The 15,993-nt window shown below is 42.4% G+C and overlaps 1 protein-coding gene across 1 annotated transcript; it reads right to left on the bottom strand.

The window, feature by feature from the left end:
* Window positions 1–3,624: 3,624 nt before the first annotated feature.
* On the bottom strand, window positions 3,625–15,004 carry LOC310877345 (extracellular calcium-sensing receptor-like; the record flags this gene model as incomplete). The annotated part of the gene is made up of 6 exons (XM_083791163.1): window positions 3,625–4,538; window positions 4,651–4,774; window positions 5,775–6,008; window positions 6,828–7,103; window positions 10,803–11,069; window positions 14,723–15,004. The coding sequence occupies 6 exons, from the start codon at window positions 15,002–15,004 to the stop codon at window positions 3,625–3,627; spliced, it is 2,097 nt and encodes a 698-aa protein (XP_083647289.1).
* Between the last annotated feature and the right edge of the window lie 989 nt (window positions 15,005–15,993).

Genomic DNA, 15,993 nt, shown 5'->3' on the forward strand with positions numbered 1-15,993 from the left:
GTGGATGCGACAGGAACTGGAGCACACACAGCCCAGGAAAAGTGTGGATAAGCCTGATGTCAATTTCAGCTCTGACACTTATTTCAGACATACTCTAGTATGTGAAGAGTCTGCCTGTGCTATTGACTCATTTAGAAGAAAATAAGTTTTCCTCTTCTGGTGAAAAGCTGGAATTTGCACGATGGCAGGCTCTTGTCTGGTCACATACTGTATGGTGGGGGGTTTTTTTTGGCTCCCGATCAGATTCCAATCATTTGAAAATGACGCTTGGCCCTGATTTCTGATCGGGACAGCCTCTAGAGGTGAGGACGCGAAGCCCACAACTTAAAAAAGTTTAAACGGGCATAGCTCATGAACCGTGTGACCGTGAGCAATAAACCTTTAACCAAATTCCAATAACACAACTTTCACACTCGCTCACTCCACTCGCGTCCTCCACTCGCTCCGCCCCCAGTGAGGAGGAGAGGATTCAATGTGAGGACAGAGGAGTGGATTTGCCTCTAGAATCGGGATGTACTACGCTGTCATTTCAAAGCGACAGCACATTTCTGCGATCACTTATGACGTGTATCAATTCAATTCAAAGAGCTTTATTGGCATGGGAAAAATATGTTTACATTGCCAAAGCAAAAGTGGTGGAACAGTGTCACACAGCTGGATCACTGGAACTCCAAACCCAGAGCCGTACAGTGACTACAGTCTACAGAAGAATATAGCCTACTCATCATTTTGTGCACGTAACCGAGGCCAATGTGTATGCCTATCTGTATGGTAATGTGTGCAAGGCTATTTATTCCTGAAATAGTGATTAAGCGCCAGGATGCGCAAATATTGCGGTATATGATTGTGAAGGGAATTCCTAACCAGCCCGCGTTCCTTTTTGCTCGTATGAATGATTTCAAAGATGAGTTTAGTACAGGCAGACTCCACATACTAGAGCATGTCTGAAATAAGTGTCTGTGTAAATTGACATGTAAATATGAAATAAATGCTTAAACATGTAGCTAGGTGTATTGTTAGAGACCACAGAAGTAAACCTTTCAAGCCATATCTCCAACTGGTGGGTCAAACTGAACAACCAATTTGAAGGTATGATTCCCTGCTTTCATACGACATGAAAAAACAAGTGTGTGAAAAAACAAAAAGGTGCAAATTCCCAAAATAATGTATTTATGTAGTGAAATTCAAGAGAACAATAGCCTGAGCTAATGTGTTAGGTTTCTGGTCTAGAGGGGCAGGTCGCGGCTGAGATTTGCGCACGCCCTGATTGGATCTCATCGATCTGTCCGTCACCCCCGGCCCCTCCTCTCCCCCCTAGTGCAGCGCTACGTCACATCATTTGGAGCGACGCCCACCCGGAAGGGTTGACTCCCACTTTTAGACCAGAGCGGCCAATGCGTTCCTCCAGGCTTTCAATTTTTGCACCAACAAAAATCAAAGCCTGGTACCAAGGCTAAGAACAATAATACAAATAACTAGAACTGCACTCTGTCGAGTGCATACTTGCTTGTTGCACACTAGTAGGCCATGAATGAATTAGGTGTAAATTTAATCCACATATTTCTTACGTCATCATTGAGAGCTAGTTATACATATACTATGTATGTATATGTAATTTGTAAGTTGATTAGCGGTATACTGTGGTTACTTTGCGCCTACCCAACGTCCCAGCCAACCCGCCACTTACATGTATCCACAGGAGCATTACCTTTAAAGGGTTAGTTCAGATTTTTTGAACTTAAGTTGTATGAAATACTTGCCATTAATATAGTGGTTGCAACTGTATTAATTGATTGCCCGAGTCCCGTGGTGGGAGTTCTGCTCTGGTTTTGGTGAAATATCAAGTAGTTCCGGTCATTTTGTGGGGGGTGCTGGGGGCCACACAGTAAAAATAAATGAATTGACAAAACTAACGTCATTTGTATTGTTGACCTATTTCTAAAATATGAGTGCAACTTTCGTTCTTTTTTTACCACTCTATCACACAGAACTATGTTTTTTGTGTCCATATCACTACGCCCAAAAAATAGTTCCATGTGATAGAGGGGTCAAAGTTCAACGAAAGTCATGCTAATATTTTTTTTAAAGGTCACCAATACAAATTACGTTCGTTTTGTGGATAAATTTACTTTTACTGCGTGGCCCCAGTGCCCCCCACAAAATGACCGGAACTACTTAATATTCACTAAAACCAGAGCAGAACTCCCACCACAGGACTCTGGCAATCAATGAATACAGTTGCAACCACTATATTAATGGCAAGTATTTCATACAACTTAAGTTAAAAAAATCTGAACTATCCCTTTAATCCTCCCAACACTAAAACATATCGTCATTACGTCACCATCGAAAACCAATTACACTCTGGGCATTGGGTCCTTTAATCCACATATTTCTTACGTCATCATTGAAAGCTAGTTATACATAATACACACCATGTAATCTGGTCCCAGCAAATCAGGCACAATTTGCTGGGACGGTGCATACCCATCAAAAGTGGCGGGTTGGCTGGGACGGTGCATACTAGTCCCGGGCGAAACTATTACTTGCGCACTCTGCTTGCGCAAGTAATTATGTAATTTCACGTGACACGTGTGCGTGCACACTGCACACTGGTTGGTAGTAGGGTTATGAGGGTTCAGAGCATAAGGCTGATGTTTGGGAATTGACTATTATAGCACCAGGATGAACAGACTCAATACTTTATTAACAGTTTGCAAAAAGAGGTACATTTATACAATAATTCTAAAAGGATAACGTCAAACGCTTGTTTCCATCGTGATCCTGTGTATTCAATTCATCAAGACACATAACGACATACGGTACTATACGCTATACAAAATGTATACTAGGAGCAGTAAAAGTATATTTACAGAGGTTAATTTCTTTTGACAAACTAGAAGACTTGTCAAGGTGACGGTCCAGTTCCACATTGCAGACAGGTGCTCTTTTATGGTGGGATAGGCCTATAGGGAGTCACGATTTTTGATGGTTGATGGTAGGGCATTCCACATTTTTGACTGACTATGACATATAATTAATTGATTCCACCAATAATACAAGGCTTCTGTTTAACCCATTTTGACCTGAGATCAGATTATGTCTTCTAAGTTTTCTGAAAAAGCTATGTTTCTATGTCAGTCGTTCTTCGATTTTTCAAAAATAGCAGACCTACAAGCTCGTAGCGCGCCACTCGGTGGTGCGCTATGAGCTTGTAGATCTGCTATTTTTCAATAGCTAAAGCATATCATAATGCTAACATGCTAAAATGGGTTAAAAACAGAACACTTATATTATCAGAGCACAGATAATGTATGATTAGCCTATAGCTATCAGTTTCTCCATTTCACCACATCTTTAAAATCTTAGTTATACCTGCACAGCAAGTGTGGGGCTGCTGTTTTCTCCCTTTGCATTTGACCTGCATGAAAACACCACACATCTCATTGAAATCAGTGTGTAAGTGTGTAAGTGTGTGAAAAGGGAGAAGAAATTTACTCATCAATTTTAAGGCACTGCATGCTTACTTCACCCTGTGTCCGCTTTATCTTATCTATTATGTCTAAAATCACCAAATGTAGCCTTCAAGGGAGGGTAATCATATTTCTTTATCAATTTCTGCTTCTATGTCTTGGAGGCACCGCGACCCATGATGGACTTCTTGGTGTTTCTCTCAGGTTTCAAAAGCATTATGTAACACTTTGGTCCAAACAGAGCCACCAAAAGGCCAAAACTAGATGCTAAAATAGCAAATACCTCCACTACATCTGCATATTTGCCTGGAGAACTGATATATGCTGGGATGAAGGCTATCCACACGGCACAGAAGATCAACATGCTGAAAGTGATTAACTTTGCTTCATTGAAGTTGTCTGGAAGATTCCTTGCCATGAATGCTAGGAGGAAGCTGAGGAGAGCCAGTAAACCAATATAACCTAGTAACACTGCAAAACCAACTGTTGATCCCACTTCACACCCATAGACTATCCTATCACTGTGGTATTGTGTGTTTTTATGAGGAGTTGGTGAGGCAGACACCAGCCAGGCTGTGCAGATTATTGCCTGGATTGCAGTGAGAGTCAAAACTGTTCCTCTCTGCTGCATAGCACCAAACCACTTCATAATGTCTGCACCCCCAGGCTTGGAGGCCTTGAACACAGCCAACACCACCATAGTCTTTACCAGGATACATGAGACACACAGCACAAAGCTGATCCCAAATACTGCATGTCTCAGCTGACAAGTCCACAGTCTGGGACGACCAATGAACAGTAGTGAGCACAAGAAACATAGTTTGAGTGACAGCAAAAGTTGGAAGCTTAGTTCTGAGTTGTTGGCGCGTACCATGGGTGTGTTTCGATGATAGATGAAGATTCCCATGACAATGGCCGAGATAAGTGTGCCTAGCAATGAGATGGTTGTCAAGGAGATACCCAGGGCCTCATGGTAGGAGAGGAACTCCACGCTCTTAGGGACACAGTGGTCATGCTGGGGATTGGACCAGAAGTCCTCTGGACAACTGAGACAGTCTGCAGAATCTAACAAGGAGGGCAAGGTTAAATGGGCAGAAAAGTACAAAATCGTCCCAAAGATTACCTATACAGTACTACATGTACTGTGCTGTGCATAGCTACATAACTAAAAACCTACCAGTTTGGTTGCTGATCTGTCCCTCAGAACAAGCAATGCAGTCAAAGCAGCAGACAGGTTCTCCTTTCCTTCTGGCCACACGGGTTCCAGGGGAACAACTCTCACTGCACACTGACCTAGGAGGCTTTAGAGGAAAGCAACAATGATCATGTCCGTCTAAACCACTTAGACTTGCACAGCCAAGGCTGTGCAAGTCATGGGTTTGCGGGCACACTGGGCACAATTATACGCTGTAGAGTGCATTGCTGAAATTTGACGGAAGTAGCAGGATTTTGGCGGAAGTACGGCTCAAGGAAATGACGTTGACGCTTTACAAATCTGTTTACATTCTCTGTGAATGAAACAAGTTTTGTGATTGGTAAAAAAAAAAATCATATCAGGTGAAAATCCATCTGACGGATGCACTTCCGGCTATGCACTCTCTGCTTTATATTGTGACCAGGCTTTTCTCTTCGCAGTTGAGTAAGCCTGGGATCAAGGCTAGGTTGCGGGCGGCCATTAAGGGTAGAGATGGGGTTACTAACGTGGCCAGTCGGACCAACGGCACGTCAAAATAATGTGCCGTCGGAACAATGACACGACACCCAGACACACACACACTAACAGGCCCTATATCTGCCTCCCAGTCTGGTTGTCTAGCAGAGATAACTAGAAAAAGTGCCCTTCTGGGCACAGGTCTCCACCAGGAGGATAGTATTTGTAAATAATTACTTGAGTAAGCATAAGAAAGTATGTAGTAGAGTTAATATTAATACAATCTGAATTATTATTTAAACTAGAGAGACTGTGTACCAATTTGCGCGATGTTTGGACAAAATCTGTAGGTGTACTGTGCAAAAACTTGTTTTGCACAAAGCGGCCTCCTGGTGGCGCTATAACAGGCCGTTCTGGAAATTTTGGGGCAGAGGTTCATCGTTGGCATCCAGGGAGTGTGTGTGCAAAATTTGGCATCGACCGGGTTAACGGTGCCGGAGATTAGCTGCTCACAGACGGACGGACACACGGACGGACAGACGGAGTGCAAAACATACTCTCCCCCCATGCCTTCGGCCTGGTGGAGACAATAATTATATTACATTAACACCATTAGCACAACATTAGCTATTGGAGAAAGTGAAAGTGACCTTTGTGGACTCAAAGCTCCAGAAGATTCTGTCTTCATCAAGGATGAGTTCTTCACCAGCTGTGGACGACTTCTTGTACACACCTACGTTGTGAAGCTTTGCGCTTCCATCAGGGAGCCACACCCAGTTTATGACATCATAGCTTGGTAAAGCGTCACCATTCTCATCAAATGATACATCATCATCAAATGATGTGGTGACCGTGAAGTTAACCTTTTCCAGGTAATACATAAGCTATAAATGGTGATGGGAAAAGTTATGAAGAGCAAGATAGCAAGATACTTTAAGGCTACTCGCCCCGTTTCTGTTTTCCTCCCAGAATTTTCCCCCCAGTAAGGGGTGGGAGAGGCTGGACAGCAGACGGCTGGACTTTGAATTTCTCTAACTATAAACTTTCATGACAGCAGAACAGCCTAAGTACAAATATAATTTATGAAAAGCTACTACAGTGAAGTCGGTTCACAGAAGTTGTTGTAGGATATGTGGGGGATTATCTGACGAGGTACCATTTGAGGGGGCAAAACCTTACATATACTAAATAATACTAAATTGTTTATAGGGTCAATATAAGTCAAATAATATAGCCTTTCCACGGGAGTATCTTTTTATATTTTTCCAAAAAGAATACAAACAGCCAATAGCATATTACAAAGTTATCCCCCTCACTGGGGAAAATTTCCGGGAGGAAAAACAGGCAAGCACCGGGGCGAGTAGTCCAGTATTCGATACTACTACATACAATGTACACAATAGTAAAGGCCCGCCTTCCAAACAGGTTTTTTGTATAAAAAAGGCAACGACAAAAATGTAACGTCGTCCATAGGAGTGGCTGCAATAGTGTATTTTCTTCAGTTTTTGTTTGTTGGTTTGTTTTATTTAACCCAGTTTGATTCCTGTATTTTTCAAGATGAAAATAAACAAAAAACTTAAAATAAAAATACACTTGTGGTTTTCAAACAGCAACATTATTCATCCTACAGTATGTCCTTTCTGTACGCTTTTGATCAATGCCAAACACATAAACATGAGGCAAACTGTGAATTAACATCCCACCTGCCATGGCTGTATTGTCTGCAAAGTGGCACAGCTGTGCCCAGTGAAAGGCCCTCTTCCTGGCACACACTGCAACATGTCATGGAGGGCATGGGCCAGAGCATACACAGCCTTGTATACATTATACGTGGCTCTGAGGTCAGACATATCCAAAAAGTTATTTTCTGCCGTTGCTAGGTCCTCGTGTCCAGTACAGACCCGTCCACCTGCATCCACCCACTCCGACGGAAGGGGTGCAAATTTACACTGAAATGAGTGCTCCCAAAACTGCCTCACCTGAAGGAACACCATCAAGACTGATGATTAATTTAAACTTTGCATGACGAGTGCTAAAACGAACGGCACATTGCACAGGTGTGTAGCGTTAGTCCAACAAAAACTGACTACCCAATATTCCGACCATAGAGCCCCATACTAACCCTATCCCCACCCTAGCCTCGGTACCAGGCTTTCATTTTTGTTGGTGCAAAAATGTAAAGCCTGGAGGAACGCATTGGCCGCTCTGGTCTAAAGGTGGGAGTCAACCCTTCCGGGTGGGCGTCGCTCCAAATGTTGTGACGTAGCGCTGCACTAGGGGGGAGAGGAGGGGCCGGGGGTGACGGACAGATCGATGAGATCCAATCAGGGCGTGCGCAAATCTGAGCCGCGACCCGCCCCTCTAGACCAGAAACCTAACACGTTAGCTCAGGCTATCCCCACCCAAACCTAACCCTAACCGCACTGAGCATTCATGCTGTTGCTTCAAAATGAAAACAAGGAAGTGAATTTGATCTCCGTCTTAAAGTAGCTCGTAAGCCTGCAACCTACTGTAGCCTGACAGTGAATCGAGAGTTTGAGTCCCGAGCCCTATACGTCCTACTGCATATCTGTCATATGTTCTCTTCCTGTCTCTCTCTGTACTGTACTGCCTGTAATACAGGCAGAGAAAGCCCTAAAGAAGGAGCTTGCAAGTACCATGACCATTGATTTTGACCTCAATTTCATCATGTGATGTGTCACTCAAAGCAAAAACAGACCTTTAAGCTTTTAAACTTTACTTTAAATTGAGTTACTTTTTAAAATATGAGTTCAATTTAAAGCTTACTGTATATACTTTAAATGTAATACGTTGTGAATATTTAAAAAACTTGAACACTATAGCATCCCTATTTTGGGATTAATATTGTTGACGAAAACAGCAGCTCTACATCAATCTCTCAATTGCATCGCATTGCATTATGAACTTATAGAGCAACAAACAGGAAGGGGCCATGCTTTGTTTACTGGAGTCCCCCCCATGTCTCTATATACCTGGGGGACTCCAGTAAACAAAGCATATAGGGTTTAACCACTTAAACACCTGTGAGGAAGGCTTTGGCAGGACAATAGCAAATCGACAAGCTCACAATGAGTGAACTAACAGAAAACAGAAAACACACTACTACTATAGAGCCCTGAGGAACTCCGCTTAACCACATAGGGTTTAAGTGGTTAAAGCGCAAATAACATGCATTTTAAAACTGCTTTTAATATTTAATATCATATTGTCTATGTCCCTCAAACTTATTTCTAATGGTTTGAGCCTCAATCACCACTCTGATATAACCAGTCCTTGTCATTTCTTTCTGGACTTTGAAAGCAGTTTTAGCTGCAGTACCACAATGTCCTGAGGTGGTGGGGGTGCTGATATGCAGATTATTTAATATTTGAGTCATTATAATACTGATGCTAGATAACGCCAGGCTTGTTTCCATTCCATGCCAGCTTGGAAAATCAACAATGGTGGACAATGTAAACAAAGTGGAAATGCAAATTTGGAACTGAAGACTGAAGAAGAGGAGGAATTATACAAAGTAGGGTGACATTGATGACATCACGATGAGACCAAAATCAGTTGAGCTGTTCCTGAGAGCAATTTCCATTAAAGCACCAATATGATATGAAAGCCTGATTGTTCAAAATTGGTTATTTGTGGGGATAGAAAACACACATATGGGAGCCCCAAAAACACAAAAGAAATTAAAAAAGTTGAATTTTATGTTATAGGTCCTTTAAATAAGTAGACGTCAAATTGAATGTGTAGCTATGTTAATACTATAATACTACATAATAATAAAATAATACATACCATGCTATTTTCATGTCTGTAGTCGGGGTCATTGTCAGGGTGTATTTTTGACAAGTAGTCCTTGAGACCTGGCAGGTTATCTGCACGACGGAGGGTGAAGCCCAGGGTGCCTCTCAGGAAGGCCATGAAGTGAGGAGCATGGAGGATGTGAGTGTTGGCCCAGGGCAAGGTAGCTATCCACTGGAGACCTGTCACATTCTGCTTCACCACCTGTGTTCATTATAGACTTTTGGTTAGCCTATAAATCTAAAATATGATAAGCAAAGCATATATTATCTTTCCAACTTGAAAGACAGACACGTGTGTGTGTGTGTGTGTGTGTGTGTGTGTGTGTGTGTGTGTGTGTGTGTGTGTGTGTGTGTGTGTGTGTGTGTGCGTGCGTGCAATTTCTTTCCTTCTTTTTATGGAGCTCAAAGCTGAAGTTCAGGAGCAGGGCCACACCTCCAATGCAGCTACCTCCACCTCCTATCGGGTCACCTCCCCCCGTGTATATAAAGCCCATCCAACCCCCGGTTCTCCCCCCGTTCTCGCTTTCGTCGTCCCACCCCCCCCCCCCCCCCCCCCACCCTAATTCTCATCCTATACTCCCTCTAACATCTCCTAACAGATCCCTAAGGGGGGTCTGACGTGCCTCGGGAGCATGCCGGATCCGCGAAGGTTCCCCACCTCGGCTCAAATCCCAGACGCCGTCGATGGCCCGTCGTGGGCCATATCCCTGTGGGCATGGTGTTCATGATCATGTCCTTCTTCCTGTTGTCAATAAACCTGTCAAACGTTTTCTTTGTTGGTGGTGTGGTCCTTGATAGTGAATGTGATATCATTGCTGTCAGGCAGAAACTCTCTAAATTTTTTAAGTGGTGCAACCACTTCTACATCCAGCATGCAATGTCCGTGTAGCTGTGTACCTGTTTGTGATGTACCGAGGTACCTGTGTGAGCACGAGTGGTGTGCGCATGCGTGAAATTGGAACGAGAGAAGTATGTGACATGGCTGCCACCTGCTGGACGCAAACGATACAGAGAAGAAATTGGAACAATACAGAGAAGAAATTGGAACGATACAAATTGGAACGATACAGAGAACCAATAGACGGGAGTGCACCACTTGGTTCACACTGGTGTGATTTTTACTTTTGCATGGAACATAACAGTTTTGGACATATGAGGTTTCCACCTGACAGAGAGTGACACAACGCACGCACGCACACACGCACGCACACACACACACACACACACACACACACACACACACACACACACACACACACACACGCACACGAACACACACACACACACACACACACACACACACACACACACACACACACACACACACACACTACACACACCACCTAACTCCAACATGTACATTTTGCATATACATTTTTCAATTACTTGCATGAGAGGGGAAGAGGGGGTGGATCGAGTTATCTGCTTTTCTTTGGTTCAAAATATTTTTTTAAACCAACACACAGATGTAAAGGCCGGGTCTTCAATATAGCATTGAAAAACAAATTGAGTTTTAATTATGACTCCCTCAATTAATGAGTGAACATGAATCATGGCACCAGTGGCGTGCACAGACATTTAGAGGGGCAGGTGCTCAAGTGAAAAAAGGGCACCTTGTGCAGCGCATTTTGGGGCGGGAACCCATTTTGGTGCTTTAGCTATTGAAAAATAGCAGATCTACAAGCTCATAGCTCACCGAGTGGCGCGCTACGAGCTTGTAGGTCTGCTATTTCCACACACTACAAATTAAGAAAAAAAAAATCTTTTTTTTTTTTTTTTTTTTTAAGAGCACAGCATTGCCAAAAGGGTGCTCTAGCACCCCCTAGTGTATATCTGTGCACGCCACTGCATGGCACCAACCTCTTCCATGAGATGAATCATATCGGGCCCATATAAGAATGGAATGACCACACGAGCTGTGGACGTCTTCATCACAGTGACGATCCTCTGACGTTCAGCTGGGTCTCGTCGTGGCAGAAGCTCCACATAGGCCGCACAGCCCAGACCGGACCTCGCCAGCTCAGACAGGAAGGACTGGGCGGGTTTACTGCTGCCCTCGTGACCAACAAACACCACTCCAACCCAAGTCCATCGGAACCGCCTCAGGATCTGGAGCACAGCTCGCACCTGATTGGATAAAGAATGGATTCATATATATATATAATTTCTTCGGTAGAGTATATTAATGCAATACCTATACAATTGGGCCCCCTTAGATAGCATTTCTGTATAGACTTAGATAGCATTTGATACAGACTTATAGCATGTTATGTAGACAGCACTATAATTGCATTGTATGTATAGTCATAGCACGTTGAGGTGGCCTTTCTTTTCTGAAGAACAAAAACCAGCGTGCAGCAGATGTAGGAAAAACCGGGTCAGGTACAGATGAAGTGAGTTTAAAGCGCAAATAACATGCTTTTTTTTTTTTTTACTTAAATTTTTATCCCACGATTTTTGTAACCCAGTTTTCTTTTCACCCAGTGCCAATTATCTAATGTAATCCTGGGCGCTACACTTCCTCTGCCAACCTGGGGGGGGGGGGGGCAGCGGACTGACCTCATGCCTCCTTCAATGCATGAGGAGTCCAAGCTGCTTCTTTTCACCTGACAGAGGGGAATTTCCCCGGCCGGACGTAGCATGCATTTTAAAACTGCTTTTAATATTTAATAATCATATTGTCTATGTCCCTCAAAGTTATTTCTAATGGTTTGAGCCTCAATCACCACTCTGATATAACCAGGCCTTGGCAATTCTTTCTGGACTTTGCACCTGCAGTACCACACTGTCCTGAGGTGGAGAGGGTGCAATTTCCATTAAAACACCCATATGACATGAAGGCCTGATTGTTCAAAATTGGTTATTTGTGGGGATAGAAAACACACATTGGAGCCCCAAAAACACAAAAGAAATTGAAAAAGTTGAATTTTATGTTATAGGTCCTTTAAAGCAGCCGTCTTTATTTGCAGCCAAAAAAAGAACCGTCTACAGTCAAGACAAAAGGCACAAAGGAAAACAGTCCTCTGGGTCTCTGGATCAAAACATACAGTACTTTGTTTTAGCCGAAAATGAGCACCGGATTTCCATGAGCAACCTCGATCAACCCTGAACCCTTTCCTTATATATTGTAACTAGGTCCCTCCTCTCCTCGGACATACGGCAGGCGTTTCCTGACTTTTGACCAATGAGATAGCTCTTTCCGGTTGGAGAGCAGAGAGGACAAAAGAACCTGATCCTGTTTCAACTGGAGTCCTAATTTTTAGACTATAAACAGATATAATGAATACATAGTTAAAACTTAACAAGACTTAAATGTAAACTGAACAGACTCTTATGAACATAGTTAATCATAACTAAAAGTATATGAAACGGAAACAGACTTATAGTTAGGCAATGTTTAACGGAACTACAAATAGAACTGAACATTCTATTTTAAGAAGTGAATTAACACGGTTTAACCCAATGGAGCGAACACTATAATCTTATAGCACATTCTAAATGAGTACAAGTTGCACTCACTATTAACAGTTACAACAATAGCGTCTATATCTTTCTATGGTGACCGATTGTAAAAGTCATTCTTAGAAAAAATGTGGAACAGTTTAAATCCACTCATTTTGGTCGCAGGACTATGCGAACACATGTTCTTGTGGCGAACAATAGGATCTGGTTTCATTCACACCTCCGAGCAGCCTCAAAGGTTTTTAGAACAATAGATGTGAAATGTAATCATTTCCTGCCTCTGAGGAGTGAGAGACCCTACAGACTGTATTTACAGTAGGTCCATATGATGAGTCAAGCCATTTTACTTACTTAGTGATAATAATATTGGTTCATTTATAAGGAATTATACGACAACGTCATAGTACATATGTATAGCATAGTAGTATAGCTGTATAGTTTATATGTATACTTTCATTATATAGATATTCCACTGTTACTTTCTTAGCTTACGCATGTTTCATGATAAATGTTTTTATGTGATGTATTCCCATGCTTTTTTGTTCTTGCTTAATGTAAGTCGCTCTGGATTAAGAGCGTCTGCTAAATGCCTAAATTGTAAATTGTAAATTGCTAGTGGTATTTTGTCTCCCTGCTCTTCTATTGAGATATTTAGATCATGTCAAAGGTCATGTATCACCTATAGTAGACACAGGATCTGACACAAAGTTTTTACCTGATTTACTTGTAATGTAACCGAGTAAATGTTACTTGGTGACAACTATTGATTATTACATTTGATGGGTATTTTATCCCATCATGATAAAAAATGACAGGGGGGACTGTAAGCCCCTGTAACTATAAGTTAATCAAAATATCTTCGATAGCAGAGGGCTAAATGAAGCTGCGAGTGCTCTCCGGAACAGAACCAAAATGCCCCGGAAGCCTCAAACTACTTTAGGAGTAATCCCATTACAATACAAATACTTAACTTTAGCTTTGACCAAAATACTTTAAGTAAATAGCCAATATGAACAGGAAGGATTACCCCATAACCAAAATATTACCTTATTTCCCCCCAAGGAGAGAAGTCCAGGCAGAGCGAGGTGTTTAGTCATTTTATATCATCGTTTCAGAGAGAAATAGAACAGGATTCACAAACACAGCAATAATAATCAAATACAATAAAGAGCCAGCTCCCGTGAGGGATCTGGTAGGTTGGGTTTCTCTCTACCGTCTCCCAAAATGGAATCCGGTATATATACTTTTACAATACAAAATGGAGGATGGTACAAAGCGACGTGGCACGACCGAGGAGTATCGGGCACTTGATGGAATTATACTGGATGAAATGGAAAATTACAAAACACAGAGGTCGATCTAGGCCTCAATGGATAAATGTCTGTGGCAGTGGATAAATTTGTCTCGGAAGGGAGGTGCCTGGCTGATAAGACAGCCATGCGAGGTCAAATACAGAGACCGAGACAGTGATTCACACTAACAGCGTGAAGTCACTACACAGGGCCAAAAGGGTCAAAAGGTCAAAAGAAATGATCAATCAAGCATAAAATATAAACAGATAGAAATTATCTATCAACATTCACTAGATGAATGGAAGAAGGTGTTTGCCAAGTGTGTGGAACATGACATGAACTACTCAATACCAACAGTATGTTGTCTGTAGCTGTTCACCTGGAAGTCATCACTAGGGACTGTTCTGAAAAAGGACGGGAACTGGTTCCTCTCACTCAGACAGGGGCACGTGTCAACATAACTGACCTGCCAAAGACATACAATATCTGTTAATAATAATAATAACGCATGGTTTTGTGAAATGTCTCCCACAATTTACAATTCATCGGCACAATTAAGTCAAGTCTTTAACACAGTCAAGGCCTTTTTAAAACCACTCTGCTCCACTCACATGTTCTGCCTGCAACACATGTACTATGTGCATTGCTTAACATATTAAGGATTTCAAAATGAGCAAATAACCAAAAATATGCAAATCGAATCAGTCGCAAACCATCACTTTTCAGGACATTTAAATGTATAAAATGCAGTTATTCTTAAGTCTCAAGCTCAAGCAACTCACAAGCGCTTGTTAATACTTATTTTGTGTGAGTACGACATTCATTTACGAAAACACAGCAGTAATATCAAATTGGTTATGGTGAAGAGGGGTTATTTTTGCCGCAAAAATCTCTCTCTCTCTCTCTCTCTCTCTCTCTCTCTCTAAAATTGGTGAAGGTAAAGCGGGGTTCAGGTAAATAACTTACCATGGGCACTCTGTACAAACCTAAGATTCTAGAAATGTGAATGGAATTAGTTGTACAAACGATCCCCAGCACCGGAGGAGAGCCAGCACAGCTCTCATCCAGCTGGAAGGGCTCCTCTCTCCCAGTGATCAGTGACAGCGCTGCAGGGACGGCTCCAAAGGCCTCCTCTCTCCCAGTGATCAGTGACTCATCCAGCTGGAAGGGCTCCTCTCTCCCAGTGATCAGTGACAGCGCTGCAGGGACGGCTCCAAAGGGCATGCAGCTGTCATACAGACTGTATCCCAGCGTCACGTTGGGTAGAAGGCTCACGTTTCTGTTGATCTCAGTAATTGCAAAAGCCATGGTCTGGGACCATCTGAACACGTTAATGGAAAAACTAAACACACAAAATGTTATACTGCAACTTTGAATATTCGACTTTGTAGAAATACACAATGTCAACTATAATCTTACATAGGCCGACTAAAAAAAGAAAAAGAAAAAAAAAGAGGTCCCATGTCTCATACTTCCATTTGTGATACTCACTGTTTGCAAGTCGGGTACTGTGGTTTGGAGGTGAAAGACAACTCAGGGAAAACAGCCTGGATGTGGATGGGAAACGCGCCACCCAGAACAATGTCTCCAGCCTTAAACATTCTGCTAAGATTAAACGGTGCCTGGAAGTCACAAGAAGAGGAAGGTGAGGAAGACAAAGGACAGAAGGAAGAGAACAATGTCATGGTCAAATGCAGGTATGAAAACAGGCGTGTGTCTAGAGAAGCCCTCATAACTGTCCTTTCACACCCTCCTCCCGTCCTCTAAAAGGCCATTGTCCAGTTGTTATCTTTTATACACAGTGCTGTGCCACCCCCTATGCTGTGCCACCCCCTATGCTGTGCCACCCCCTATGCCACCTTATGCCACTACGTCATCTTTCACAACGCCCATCTTGGCAAGAGCAGAAGTAGAGGCCGGGCTTAAAATACATTAGCAATGATTTCATATCAAAATGTTGACTCCTGCATTATCTCAACCAGGGCCATTGGCAACAATTTGTCCACTGTAGGTCATGTAAGGCATTATTCTAACAACTATTATTATTATTATTATTATTATTATTATTATTATTATTATAGACAGAAAGCCTGATAATCACTGTACAAGACCAGAGCCTCATAATCAGATCTCATCATTATCTAATCCAGGGGTTCTCAACCCGTGGGTCGCGGCCACTAGAGTGGGTCGCCAAATTATTTTGGGGGGTCCTCAAATTATAAAAATAAATAAAAATATATATTTTTTGCAAGTGAATGGCTGGAAAATGGAAATGAAGAGTTTACAATAGTACACAG

This window comes from Protomyctophum parallelum (assembly GCF_964188405.1).
Source record: "Protomyctophum parallelum genome assembly, chromosome: 2".
In the NCBI taxonomy this organism is placed as follows: Eukaryota; Metazoa; Chordata; class Actinopteri; order Myctophiformes; family Myctophidae; genus Protomyctophum; species Protomyctophum parallelum.